The 14,817-nt window shown below is 35.1% G+C and overlaps 1 protein-coding gene across 1 annotated transcript in view; it reads left to right on the forward strand.

The window, feature by feature from the left end:
* ulk4 (unc-51 like kinase 4) overlaps positions 1-14,817 on the forward strand; it is a 112,489-nt gene that overhangs the window by 26,258 nt on the left and 71,414 nt on the right. Inside the window, exons 19-22 of the mRNA XM_088928437.1 lie at positions 628-711; positions 7,924-8,085; positions 8,510-8,692; positions 10,807-10,934. Coding sequence (XP_088784563.1) covers positions 628-711; positions 7,924-8,085; positions 8,510-8,692; positions 10,807-10,934 — 557 coding nt within the window. The remainder of the gene's footprint in view (positions 1-627; positions 712-7,923; positions 8,086-8,509; positions 8,693-10,806; positions 10,935-14,817) is intronic.

Consider the following 14,817-nt stretch of genomic DNA (forward strand, 5'->3'; position numbering starts at 1 on the left):
TCTTGAAGTAAGATTAAAGGCCTATGAAAATATTGGTTGCCAGCCCATAAGGATCCTTTATTCGTAAACAATACTAGAGCTTGTTTGTTTCAAAGGACTAATATGGTTTGTGTGTAGTTGGAATGTCCCAATATTATGTTCTGGAAGATTAATTAATTTTCAGATAATTAGTGAGAGAGATTATTTATAAAGGAAAAAATACAAAATGACATTACAAGCTAATCTGTGATTTACAATATCATGCATTTATTACAGAATGTCCTACATGTCATTAAAAAGATGGCTTTGTATTGAAAATTCAATTTAAAAAATAATGATCACACAAAATCTTTATTTAGAAGTTGTCTGCTTAAGTGTTTTGTGCAATTTAATTTTTTCCAGAATTGACTAACATGATCCTTCATGTACTGTATCTTCAACCAACTAGGAACTGATTTGCCCTCCAGTGAAGATGCAAGCTTTGTGTTTTATAGTACTTTTAAATAAAAAAAAACGCATTGTAAAAAATATGCTCTTGTTTTTTTTAATTATACTTGTGTTTGTAACCCTAATTGCTCTGCGTGTAGTGTGACTAGGGTGTGTGACTACTGTGTTAGGCTTACAGCTGTTCCTTCTGCCTCTCGTCAGGAGGAGAAGAAAGAACACTCCAGAGACTGCTGGGCCATTCCTTCAGCCGCCTACACTGTGCTAATGAGGTGCCTTCGGGAAGGGGTAAGACTTCTTTATTGTCCTCAGTGGGGATTCTCTACGGTAATGATGCTTCTGAACATCCTACAGGCATTGTTGGAGAACTGTAGCCAAGGGCGAACCAGTGTCTTATCAGCCTCGTAATATACCTAAATTAAAATAATTTTAATATGAATGTGACCTGAGTTACAATTAAGCAAAAGGGACAAAGACATTTTAGATTTTGTTATTAATTATTCCTCTATTTGTCTCAGGCTTTTATCCAAATCAGCTCACGACTAACTTAAATCTGTTCATCTCTGATCACTTTTTAGTGGGCTTGGTTATTTCGATGTAAAAAACATTTTTTTTTAATTGTTGGTTTGGAAAATTAAATCTGCAACCTGCATTGTTCAACCTGAAATTGTACAAATGTATATGAAAGTATCATTTAAGGTGATAAAGTCTCATTTTCTGTTATATTATCTTAGGATTTTTTTTGCTTGATTGTGGACCTTTAGTATAGGAGATTTCCATTTTCCACAAATAAATTTATAAATAAACAGTCCAGAGCTCAGACTTGAATCACTGTCACAGAAAACTCTTGCTTCTGGCTCAGCTGTGACTGACAGCTGTGACTGGACAAAACTAAACCTCCTACGAATGTGTGAAGCGAAGGACTTCATCTAACCCAAAATACTGCTTTGATCCACATTATACCCTAAAAAACCCCGTAATTTACCAAATAAATTAGATATTTAAAATCCTACCTGGATTTAAGTCAAATATGGTAATATACTCAAAAAATATTGAAGTAATCCAGACATCTGAACATGGAGTATTTCTATCATTTTTTACATGAAGTAAAAATTTGTATATAATAGAATGGTCTTCATATATGCAAAAATAAATCTTTATTTTAATTATTTCTCAGGAATAAAAGACAGAACTGTCCATCAGGTACATTCTTCCTCCCATTCTTACCATTATGAGCATTTTTAAAAAACAAAAAACTAGGAGACATTGTAGTAAAATAATCTTCTGTTGAGAAAAGAATAGAAAATTAACAGTGGTATACAGAAATCTAATTAGTAAAATCATTAATGTTTGTCTTTTCCTCTTTTTCCAATTACTTCATTGCACAAAGTATAATGCATTTAAGTATTTTTCACAAGTTTTGATTTGAGGTGGTTTGAAAGATTCACATTTGGACTTTGGACATCCAGTGATTCCAAGTCTGATTTGTGTCTTATTTGAGATGCTGCATTTAGCAGACTACTTTGGTTGGATAATAATATGCTTATTATACACAGTTGTGCGTTCTTCAGATTTCTGAATGACCAAGGCTTTACAAAAAGACTCATTTGATGTGAGATGTATACTGCTTTTATTAAGTGTGGTGTTACGCTAAAGTCTAGAATTGGTAACTGATAGAGTTACTGAGCTGTTTAGTTTGATGAAAAAGAAATCTTCCTAATTACTACTTTCCTTATAATGCAGTAAAAAACAATTTAAAATCTAAAACATTTGAATTGCACATACAAATTGTATTGGATTCACAATTACTGCAGAGAGTGTACTTGTTTGCCTAAATTGTGATTGTCAGTTTTTTTTTTATTTTGTATTGAATATGACAGTTTTTTCAAACTCTGGAATTGTCCCCTTGATTACACTCCAGCAGAGCCTGTAGCAGAGAAGCCTGTTAGCTTACTGACTAAGCATAAATGTCCCTCACCCTTCAAACAGTTTCTTCAGACATGCATTTAATGATTAAGAACAGGTAATACTGGGAAAAAATGGTGATCTCTGAGCAGCAGAACTTTGTGTAGAAAAATTTTACATTGAACATTATGCAAATTAAACTGGTACTGTAGACTCAGCCATCTGGCAGGAATCCAGTGCACAGCAAGTCAAACCTACAGAGCCTGAAGCAATATGGGACATCAAGATGACAGAAATAAATTCAAGGATAAGGTACTGCAAGAACTGGGCAAAGGCCAATTCACGCTACAGTGTTTATTTGAATGCCCTAAATATTGAATGCTTGTTTAAGTGCTAAAGAAAAAAAATGAAAAAAGGTTTGAGATTTGGGAGTAATATTGCCATAGTCATGTTCCTGTCAGAGCAAATGATAAATTTCCAAAAATATAGGTTTTGAAAGTTAAGTCAACAGATAGAGTATTCTATTAGTTACCAATGGGTCTATTGTAATAGGAACCTTTCATTACAATCTGACACTGTTGGGGAGACAAAGTACTTTAAGAAGTACTTCATCACATTTAAAACAGTCACTTGTATAATAGATTACTTTTTGCAAGTTGATAAGACACCGGTAGATGTTGCTTTTAAGAGATAAAATTTCCGATTACTTTAAATTGTAACTATACATGTACTACTAAACTAACATTGTTAAAAAAATCCACCAATTTGTTTTTAAAAAGTAGTGCATTCCCCAAGGAGTGTAACTGTAATAGATTACCTTATAAAGAAGTAATTTTACCTAACACTGGAACCAGAACACTAAATTATATTGCGGAGGGGTGTTTCAAACAATCAAGTCATTGCTAGTTAAACATGATTGAATCCAGCTACGTATATAAATGAGTGCAGTTTAGATTTTGCTGTACACTTTCGTGTTTTAATGAAAGTGTATGTTGACTCTTTTGACCGTACTGAGGAAGCAAATGTTGCACAATAGTAAACAAAAACACAAGATAACTAAAAATCAAACTGGATATGGAATATATCAAAAGGAAAAGCAGGAGAGACTAACCATTCTCTTTGAATAATATCTTAGCCAATTGCTGTATTTGTTTTTGAGTAGTCTCTTAATATAGGAGGTTTAAAAGCAGCGATGTGATGTGTTTGCCAGGTGTTTTTCATGAGGTTCCTGTGTGGCAGATGCTTCCTCTTGCTTGATTCCAGGCATGGGTTTCCCAGCAGTCAAGTAGCTGAGCCAGTGGTCAGTCAGGCCACACATCTATGGCCTGTCTTCCTTTCCCATTGATGAGGCAGCCTCTCACAGTGGAGACTCCAGGTGTCTTATCTACAGCCGGTCTGTGAACATCACATAGCGAGCCCACATTCGCCTGACTCGTGATCTTGACAGGTCATGTGTGTAATGAATACAGCACTGGCTTACAAATTCTGAAAACGAAGCCATGTGTTTGTTTAGGTTTGTGTACAGTGATCATTTGATATAAAAAAAACCTGGGTAAAATGATGAAAGGAAACTTCGCTTCTTAAATGTTTAATATTGAAATTAAGAAAACTGAACTTTTTGGGTAGTGTATATATTTTTGAAAATTTTCAAGTATTGTATAATTGCATAACTTGTGATGTTTAAATTACAAGTTGATCGATGTTGTGTGGGACAGTAGCCTTGCACAATGGTTATGATCATTCATTTATTTTGGCAGTGACACCAATCCCAGCCGTACCATGTAAATAGCGCCATATACCCAGTCATTTTAAACTGGTAAATAAACTAGAATGACTATGCCAGGGGAGATCCTTCAATCTATGTGTGACATACATAAGTGTATGGTTTAAATGTAGTCTGGGAAACACTGATGACTGTGTTCTTTTTCTTTGGCCAGAGGTTGTCAAGTAAGTACTCCAGTGCATACCAGTCTGAGTGATACATTTTAAGAATGTTTCTAAAACAGACTTTTTTCCAACATGGAGCTGTGGGACAAGCTTGAATGCCTTAGTAAAACAAATGTGAAGTAAGCTTTTCCTTTTTTATTTTTTTTGACATTTTACTACCCCATTGATAACAAAGACATAGTGTATAAATTGGGATATTTGCAAGAAAAAGTCATAAAAATATATCATCTTAATAACTAATGTAGAATTGCATGGTTTTTGAAGAACAGGTCATATATTAGTCTTATCGACAATAGAAAAGTGTTTCATGTTTCTGCATATATACCCAATACACACACACTGTACTCCAGAACTGCATTTCATGAAATCCATCTTTCTGTTCACTCTGTAAACAATTTAAAGATTATGTTGCTGAAGTGTACTGGTTGTCATTCACAGCTGGCAATTAAAAGTGGCTGTTGCTCCTAATTTGAAGCTTCGTTTTGAACATTTTTGCTGTTGAACTGAAGAGGACTGCATGTGCCTTCTCTTCCACATAAATTCCTATAAAATATTTTTTGCAACAAGTATAGTGTCTGCAATTAACTACAGCGTTCCCTATTGCCTGTGTGTTACATGTCCTTGGAGATGAAGTTCTGCTGATTAATGTTTTTGAATACAGAGCTGCCTCATTATAGCAGTGTACTGAAACTGTTTAATAGAATTTCTGCAGTATAAGTTTTCTGTAATGAGAATACAGATATTGAAGTAAAAGGGCTTTATGAACAAAATGGAAGCCATGCAACACTACCTAATAACTACCTCTAAAGGGCTGTGCTATAATGAGAGAGCACGTTACTATTTTGATACACATTGTGCCTTTCATGAACAAACAATAATATTTCAGGCTATAAATGCTCAAAATGCTGGTGGTGGTATTTAAGTTATGATTTTACCACAGTAGGAATTTTGCATTTGTAGTGTGTAACATAGATATAGTGTATGAATTGAGGATATATGCAAGAACAAATCTTCTTAAAAATATACTCTTGATAACTAATGTAGAATTGCTTGATTTTGAAGATCAGATCATATATTTGTTTTATCTAGAATATAAAAGAAGTGTTTCATGTTTCTACTTGTATATAATATCTTGTAAGTACACATACTCCAGAACTGCATTCATGAAATCCAGCTTTCAGGTAGCATTAGAGATTACTAAAAAGTGCTGAATGAAATGTAAAATTTTGTCCCAGTTCTGCTAGGTAGTGTTCACCCTGGGAATAAAAATAACCCTTAGAGTCTTTCCCATATGGCTGGAAAAATGTTGTGATTCCCAAGTGCTCGGGCATTATTTTAAATCAGATGACTATATCTCAGAAGTCATTGGGACCATGTCCACTGCACGTTCTTTGTCTTATATACTGTGCCATACCAAAATAGCCAGGGCATGCCTTTAATGAGGTATCGTGGGTTAAAAATCACAAAAATGTAAAATCGGATGGAAATACTGGTACTGGGAAAAGCTTTGACCAATTAGCAAGCATCTGCTTTGCAGCAAATGTGTTCATCTAACCTCAGAGAACACTAAAATAACTCAGAGGCAAGTTGATTTGTTGAACTCTGAAAGCTTATTAATCCCGCTTGCTGAATCTGTTGGCTCAACACTTCACAGTCTGCTTCATCTTCCTTTTTTCAAACCTTCAGACTATTACAGGATGTAAAAAGCACTTTACATTCTGTTTAATGTAAATTTTATTCATCGTGTCATGTCAGCAGTTTATTGGTTTATGCTGTATCAAGCCATTGTTTGACAGCATTTGGTTAGACTGTACTGTTAAAATTTATGACTAATACATAAAAAATAGTTCTGGATTTCCTAATTAAATTATAATTCATTAATACAGATTAATTTATTTTTAATGAAGTACCACCCTTAAGGTCCTTTAAAATGTGATGCTCTTGTTTTGCTGGCTTGTAGAGACATTGATTTAACCTCTTGCAGGCTTTGTTTCTGCCTGCAAACATGACTTGGTTTCCAGTGTTTTATCACAGAAAACCGTACGGGGTTCTTTAAGGTTTAAGGATTTAAGTAGGCAACTTTATTAACTCAAATCAACAGATCAAGTCCCTCTATAAAACAACATATTGTAAGACTTTTAATGGCCATGTCCTTCTTGCAGAACATAAAATACAGTACCTAATCGAGTGCTCGTTTATACATGACTGGCACAGCTCCCTGGTGCTTGAGTTTAGATATGCCAACTTCTTTCATTTCAGCAGACGTCTGTAATAACGGTTTATCCCAGGCATTGATACGGTTTTAAACATGAAAAGTAAATTTTGCATGCAGAAAGCATCTGTGTTCTTTTATAATCCTTATGCATCATATTACTGTATATAATGTTTTTTTATTGTGATGCTTTTTGCAGTGATATAGTCATCTATATCCACAAGCACGATACTGTATGGCATGCTTGTGGAGAACGTCAGTCAACTACTTTTCTCAATAAATATTGACATAAATAGGCAAGTGATGATGAGTAAATGCTCATAAAGCATAAGAGGTATTTCTTACACACTTCAGAAATGTCATAGTCCCATGTGTGAAGAGCATGACTGGACTAACATTCAAAATTAGTACGAATCATTTGGTAAAAAAAATGACAGTTGCTTATTTTTGGCTAAGACTTCGTCTTGGTATTTAAAGTTTCAGTCGTTTCAGCCTATAAAATGAATGGTGCCAAGAGCAAATAATAAGTATTAGATATTTAAAAACAACTCAGTTTGTACCAATATTTACAAGATCCTACATTTGTTTTTCAGTATGAAGGTTTGTGTTTAAAATGCATTTTGAAATTGTTTCCGAGCCAGAATGAAGAAATACAAAAGAGAAAAGGTGCCACACCAGAATAGCCTATTTTTCTTATATTACACTTTTCTTCTCCATTGTTTCCAGGAGCAAAAACCCAAAGGTCCACATAGATTGTAGTAACCTGTATAACAAACATTAAGTGTGTGATTATGTTTTACTGTATTTTTTAAGTACTTTCTTAAATGTAGCAGATAGTTAGCGTTTTTTTCTCTCGGAGATTTAAAGAGCAGACTTTCCGCAGCAAAGAGAATGTTTTAATTCTACAAAAGTCAAAAGCATATACCGATATGAAGAGTGTATAACCTGCTGTATAACCAGTAGTAAACTGCAAGACTGAAGTGTGTGTTAGAGGGCTCTGGGGTTGATTGTCAGTATTACCCTTATACTCTGCTTGAGAAGTTGATGAGGCAAAACTCTGTTGTTGAAAAACTGTTCAACCTGTCTGGTAAGAGCAGAGTTTATAGTGTACTAGTTGTTTTTACATATTCTATTTACAGTACAGCTTTATATATTATGAGCCTTTAAAATATATTAAAAGGTTACCTTGCATTCTGTCAAACAGCGCCAAGTTACTTTTTCAATTTAATATTGTTTTTTATACAATAACTACGTGCAAAGTCCTGGTTTTGCTTTTCGATTTTCTGGAGGGTCTTGTGTAATTGAACATACGGTCTTTGCCATCCCAAGGCCCTGCCACGCCTTCTGTGTGGTTGGGCTTTCAGCAAACGACAGACGGATGAAAGCTCTCACTGTCCTGTTCTGAGTTTCTGTTTCTGCATGATGCTTGGTTGCAGGAAGAACCAGTTGTCAATCACATGGCAGCAAAAATTGTGGAAAATGTGTGCACCACAGTCTCCTGCCACTCACAAGGCCTCATCACTGGAGAGATAGGGCCCATGCTCTGGTACCTCTTCACTCACTCCACTGTGGATTCCTTGAGAGTCACTGCCATTTCGGTAAAACCCTTAAATTCATTTCCTCCTGTCCAAAAGTGCTCTTGAAAAATTACAAAGTGGAAAAAAAGGAAGTATGCAGATAAAAAACACTGTGTATAGTCTTATTTTCCTTTGCTTAAATGTGAGGATATTATTCAGAATTTTAGGATAATATTTTCCAGTGAGATAATGTAGTCTTTTCTTCTTTTGTCACTCTAGTTTCAATTTATTAAAGAATTGCTGCAAATATAGTGAATGTGCATAATTTATAATTCAAACGTCAACTTTGGGGGAAAAAAAATTGATTTGTTTTAATTGCAGTTAAATTGCAATGTTGTTTCTTGTCCTCCTTTTTTAAATGCTGCGTAAACCTCTTTTAGTCGATATTATATAATGGCTTGTAATGTCATAAAAGCGGTTGATCTGTTTCATAATGTCTTCACAGGCTTTGTGCCGGATAACGCGTCACTCTGCCAGCGCTTTTCAAAGCGTTATTGACAAAGTGGGCCTGCCAGCTGTATTGAGCAGCCTGGTGTCTGGAATCAGCCGTGTTCAGCAGTATATGCTCACCATGTTCACCGCAATGCTGTCGTCTGGAGTCCACTTGCAGAGATTGGTTCAGGAGAAGGTATACACCAAAGGAAGCTGGAAATTGAATTGTCATTATCTGCTGAATGATATGGATTTCACATTAATGAAAGGGAAATGGATTCTTCCCTGATCTAACTTTCGCAGTAAATTCCCATCATTCGTGTCTGAACCTTGCACGGTAACACATTTTCTGACAGTTAATTGGCCATTAGCAATGATGCAGGATTTTTCCAGCAGGAGTTAAACACCTATTCTGGCATTTCACGATCCATCTTAAGCAAGGATCGACTCCGGATTATAAATCTTTTCTCGTCGGCCAGTGTGAAAGCGTGCCAGTAGGAAGATATAGAAAATCTATTGAATTATGTGGGTATAGCTTAAGAGTTTGTTGTTTTCTTTCTCTGCAGATTACAAATGGAACAGTTCATAATCTTTATCATCTCTTTCTTTAGGTCTTCTGGGTATTTGTAACAGTGTAGAACCTGTAGTTAGACGGAGACATTAAAATAAAAATGAATTTATTTATTAGAAATACATATATTGGATGCAAAAGAACATTGTAAAGGCTCTCACCGTGTTTAATATTCAGGCTTTATAGGTACTTGAAAAATACTTAAAAATGTATTTTTTGCAAAAGAATTTTATGAGCTTTATTTACTGTATACAGTAATGAAGAGATTATTAAATGGTATCCTGAAAATGTGTGTAAATCAAGATTGAGTATCAGACCTGCTAAGGTGTTTCATGAGGCACTGTACTGATGTTTTTATGTCCAGTACATGAGTTTACTGTATGCTGTATGTTGTCAAGACATTGATTAACTAATAAGGTGTCATGTTGTTTTCGACACAGTGGTTCCGCACATTGACAATACCAGTTATGGGTTCTCTTGCTCAGCCAACCTGAAATCCAGCTGAGAAAGAATCAGTATAATCTATTAACTTCCTTTACCAAAATCATAGATAGATGCAGTACAGTATATATATATTGCCATTCTCCATAAAACCTACTCCCTTCCTTGTTAGCACTATGTTATATTTTAGGAATTGAGGTGTAGAAGACTGGATTGGACAGAGAACTACTTTTTCCACTACTATGACAGCAATATTTAAACCATTTTGAACAAAGCCAGGAAAGCTGGCTAGTAAGGGCAGGAAAAAAAGTTTCCCTTTTCTGTCAGTTCCTTTTTAGAATTTTCTTTTTCTATTGGTCTCTTGATTATTCCATGTGCCACATGATCTAAGAAGGTTGCCACAGTTTGTTGAATCTTGGATACAATTAATTTGACTTGTATTAATTTGGATATTGCCAGTGCTACTGTGATTTCATTGTCATATGATCTGTTTAGATTGTCATTACTTAGCTAACAAACTTAAATTAAACCTTAACTGTTGTGAAAAGTGTCAAAATAGTTGCTAAAGAAGCACTTTTTGGTACATCTCATAATATGCATTTTGCATCCATTATTCTTTTATAAAATGCAAATGTTTGTGAGCCATGTGTTTAATCATGCATTATGTTGCATAGCATTATGATTTAGATGAAGCACTAAGCAACTAAACTAATTGGGTAAGGAGGTGCAGTGAACTCAGAGCATAGCTCATAAAGTGGTTGATGTAATTACAGTTTATGCAAGAAGTGGATGCTTTTGAAAATAATTAACTCACACAAAGCAGGGCAAGCAGTTGCAGTACACAAGATTGTTTTTCATTCACTGATTATTGCCATATTCTCGAAAGTGAAAGCTAACATTTTCTGTAATTACCATAGTTACCTGCTTTAATTTTCTGTTTCCCCTTTGCTTTAACCCTGCATCAAATCCTTTTATACTAATTAAATTGTGGTTTTGCCGATGTTATTTAAAGAAACCAGTAGTCGTACTTGAAAAGACAAAGATCATACCTTAAATAATAGTTTTCTTTAATATCCTTAAATGTCTTAAAATTACAGTGTCAAGACACTCTAATATCAAGACAACATGGGTCTTTATTTCCTCATGCACATTGGTGCCAACTGCTTGACTCATGCACTGTTGTGGAATAGACCCTGCAATATGGCATTTTCTTCACTGCCCAAAAAATGAAGCTCCCCAATGCCTGTTTTAATCATTACGTTATAAAACTGATCTAACAGCCAATATTTGTGTTTCAGGCCTTTGTCATGAAGATCATCCGATCCTTAGAGAGTCCTTCGGCAGTCATACGTGCAAAGGCCTTCCTGGTGCTTTTACAGGTTCTGATGAACAACAGGGAGATGCTGCTGTTGTGCTGTAATTCCAGGTACACAAAGCAGTCAATTTACATCATTCAGTAGCACCTTCTGTGGAATATTGGTCTGAGATCCTGGCAGAGGACTACATAGAAAACACCATTAAGAGAGTGGAAAGTCAACTAGCTTTGAAAATATCTAGACAAATCACGGCACAATAATTGTGATAAAATTTAAACTAAAAACTAGTTTTAGTTTTGGAAGAACGTCTTTCTTGTAAGATCTGCTGGAACATATGTAGGCTTGTGAATGTTATATTGTAAAATCTAAACTAGCACCAACCACCTAATTACCTTATTAGCCTTAAGATCCTGCACGTTTTTTTTTTTGGCTTCATCACGTTGTGGAGTTTACTTTTAATAATTACTAAACATAAAAATATAGGTACATGAAAGGCAACCTATGAATGTCTAAGCATTATACCGTGACATCGAAATTGGTGAAATGTAACCACTGAGTGAACAATTAACTAGTTAAATTGGAAAAATGTTCAATAGCACTGTAGCATAAGTGAGACGAGAGGCATAGAGATCTGCTTTCGCTACAAATATCAAAGTGCACTGTTGTGTGACAATATTGGAGCAGTGGAATTAGTTTTGTCAAATAGCTCAGCAGTTAGAATAATGGCTTTCTGCAGGTAATACACTTTATAGATCTCTACATCAAAAAGATTAATTGAATCCCATTTATTTTTGGGTGATGCTTTCTTTATGTGCAAATTATAAGAGATAAGGGTACATCGGAGCTAACAAAGTATTGAATCCAAAATATATATTTTTTATTAAAACATAGATTATTTAATGGAAATAGATGAACTGCTATATTTCTCTCACCATCATGTTAGTTGATGGCCATGAGTAGTCCCAAGGGTTTGAACAAAAATCAAAGATGTATTGTTGTGTTCATAAAATTTTAGCAAATAGATTTTATCTTGTTTCACATTACATCAACAAAAATGCACATAGAAATGCAACTTGAATTAATAGAAGTCATAGTTGGTTTCCTCAGCAAACTCTGGACCTACCTGAGATTAAATAATACCAGTAGCTTTTTAGAGTTGAAAAAGACATTTATGAACGTTTTATAAATGCATGTATTGATAAAGTATTAAATTTAGATTAAATGTAGATTAATTGCATATTAATAACAAAACCCTAATTCTGACTATAACCTGAACAATACCCTTGTACTGTGGTAGTACAGCAGTGTTGTGCTGTATAGAAAGCAGGTCCCATCTATAAAACTGAAATCTGCAGTATTAACAGGTGGCGTACTATCCATCAATAAAGTGTGATTTGGAAATTCCTAGAGTGTTGCAAAATGCTATAGCATCACTTTATCTTAAGTGTGCTTCTCTGCGACCACCCCCACCCGCCCACTCTGTGCTCCAGGAGCATTCAAAATATAAATAGAAGCATCAGAGGCTTGCTTCATCAGAAAAGACATGCCACTGACACCCTGTGGGGCGCAGTTTCCAACTAGGCTGATTACATCTCCCATAAAAGCAACAGAAAATATTACTGCATGCATGCTTTGTGTTACGGGGATCAAACAAGGCGCTGCCTAATTCTGCAGAGGAAGAACACCGAGTTTTCATTTGAAAGTTCCTAGTTGTGCACATCTCATGGACCATTGAGCCAAATTGAAAATGCTCAGTTGTGCTTTTTTTAGATATTAAAAAATGCAGCTGGTGGACAAGGCTGGTGCTTTTACCTGAAATACGCAGCTCACTACTTTAGAAGTCTAATATTTTATTAACATGCTACTATAAAGATAATTATAAAAGCAGTGCTACGTTGGGTGAGCTACACCTGAAAACTAAGAAATCCTCTTCCTTCAAAAGCTTTGCAGCCATCTCTTTTATTTGTGAGCAGGCATGGTACTAATTCGTCATCACCAGTGGTGAACTCGCAGTCAGGATGGAGCAAGACTGCTTTGGCAGAACAGTGATCACCTTTCTGAAGAACCGAGTGCTTAGTTCTTGTTGGCTTTTCTGGAGCATAGGGCATGATGGTTAAAAGAGGACAGACAGGATTGAAAAAACCCTTGCCCAAATTAAATTACTACATTATAGAATCATGCACTGTGTAATCTAAAACATAAAAAATATGTGGTCCATAAAAACAGGATATGTAATGACTCCTAGTAAATATTTACATTACTCTTACAACAGTTTTAACATAAAAAGTAATGTTATATCGAAAGTAAAGCAGAAATATTTGAGCTGTACAAAGTCGTAATAGAAATGCAAAAACATTGTAGTGTATAACCAGAAAGTAGAATAACAGAGCAAAACTGCTGGAAGTTGTGATACACTTCAGTGCTAGCTTTTGGATTAAAGACATGAAGCATTGAACCGGTGACATGTCTTTTTGCTCTGCATGTTTCATGGAAGATGCAGAAGAAAAACCTATGAAAGATTATAATTAACACATGACGGGGACTTTTTCATTTCATCTTAGTGTTTGTCAGATACAACACTAAGTTTTAAAGTAGTGAACTGTATTTTCACCACCTCTACTTGAAATATTAAAGATGTGACTTGTATAATTTAATTCCTGTCTGTATTGTCAAGGATAATTGTTTCTCTACAGCATGACTGAAGCAGTTCAAGTGAATATCATAAGTGAGCTAATTATTTTATATAGGTCAGCAGCTGTGCTGGGCAGGAGGGCCTGGCAAGGCAGAGTTTCAGGGCCTCTGTCAGTATGGCCTTTCCTACAGATGCTGTTAAACAATGACAAGAGCTGTTTATTTTTTCAGTGCATTTTTACTTTTAAAAATTACACTTTAAAAAGTTCTTCTGTAGTTAGTTGCTCAGAACTAGGCAATTTAAATTTAGAAAAACTTAACAGTGAATCCATCAATGAAACCTGTCCTGTTGTATATCATCTACTGTAATGATCGTTTATTATAACAAATCATTCCAGCAATCCATACTTTGCTACAGGAAGACAATATAATGAAAAATTTCGTAACACAGTGTTGTGAACGTTGTTATTATCAAACAGGGAAACTGAAACCATAACAGATCATTAATTTTGAAATTATCCACTGAACATTGAGTCAGAACATGTGAGTGTGAAACCTCTACTTTTTTTTCCCTTATTTAAAGAATTTTCAAGGGATTTACAATTATTTCATACATTCTGAAATGTCCTTTACTTTATCTGATAGATTTAATTAATGTATATATTTTAAAAACCTAGTTCTTTGGTATTAAAATAAAAATTGGAAAGTTCTTAATTTTCTTATTTTATGCTCTTGGTGGCTCTCCAGTAAACACAGTGATATGATTTTCAGTGAAGTGAACATTCAAGATTCAGTTATACTAATCAGCAGAACCCTTTGGAAATTATATAACTTCCCGTTATGGTAGTGGGAAACTAAAATGTCATCTTGGCTCTGTCTATCAATCCATGACATTGTATTACTCTTGAAATTGCTGAAGGGTTTCAATTATAGAGCAAGGCATTTAGGCTGACAGTCATGTAGTGTTTTACAAAAGAGTAAACATTAATTTGTTCTTAAAGAGACTGATTCTTACTGTGCATTCCAGGACTATGTTATCAGACTCACAACTAGGGTACTTGATCTTTACACGCAATAGCATACATGTTCATTTGTTCTACATGCTGTTTTATTAGTTAACCTGTACTAATTTGCAGCACTGATTTCTTATTTCATTGTGATGATGATGATGATGATGATGATGATGCCAGCTGTATTCATGTGAGCACACCTGGTTTATTTCTGTCCCGGGTTGAGCTCTGTTGCCAAGAGGTTACCAGCTCAAGCCTGGCTCATGTCACTAGCCAGCGGTGTCGGGGATGAATCCTGTGCAGTGTGCTCCTTACCCCTAGGTGTAGGGCAGGGGGTTAGGCAGCAGGCTTC

This window comes from Atractosteus spatula, chromosome 12, assembly GCF_055471065.1.
Source record: "Atractosteus spatula isolate fAtrSpa1 chromosome 12, fAtrSpa1.hap1, whole genome shotgun sequence".
NCBI classification, from domain to species: Eukaryota; Metazoa; Chordata; class Actinopteri; order Semionotiformes; family Lepisosteidae; genus Atractosteus; species Atractosteus spatula.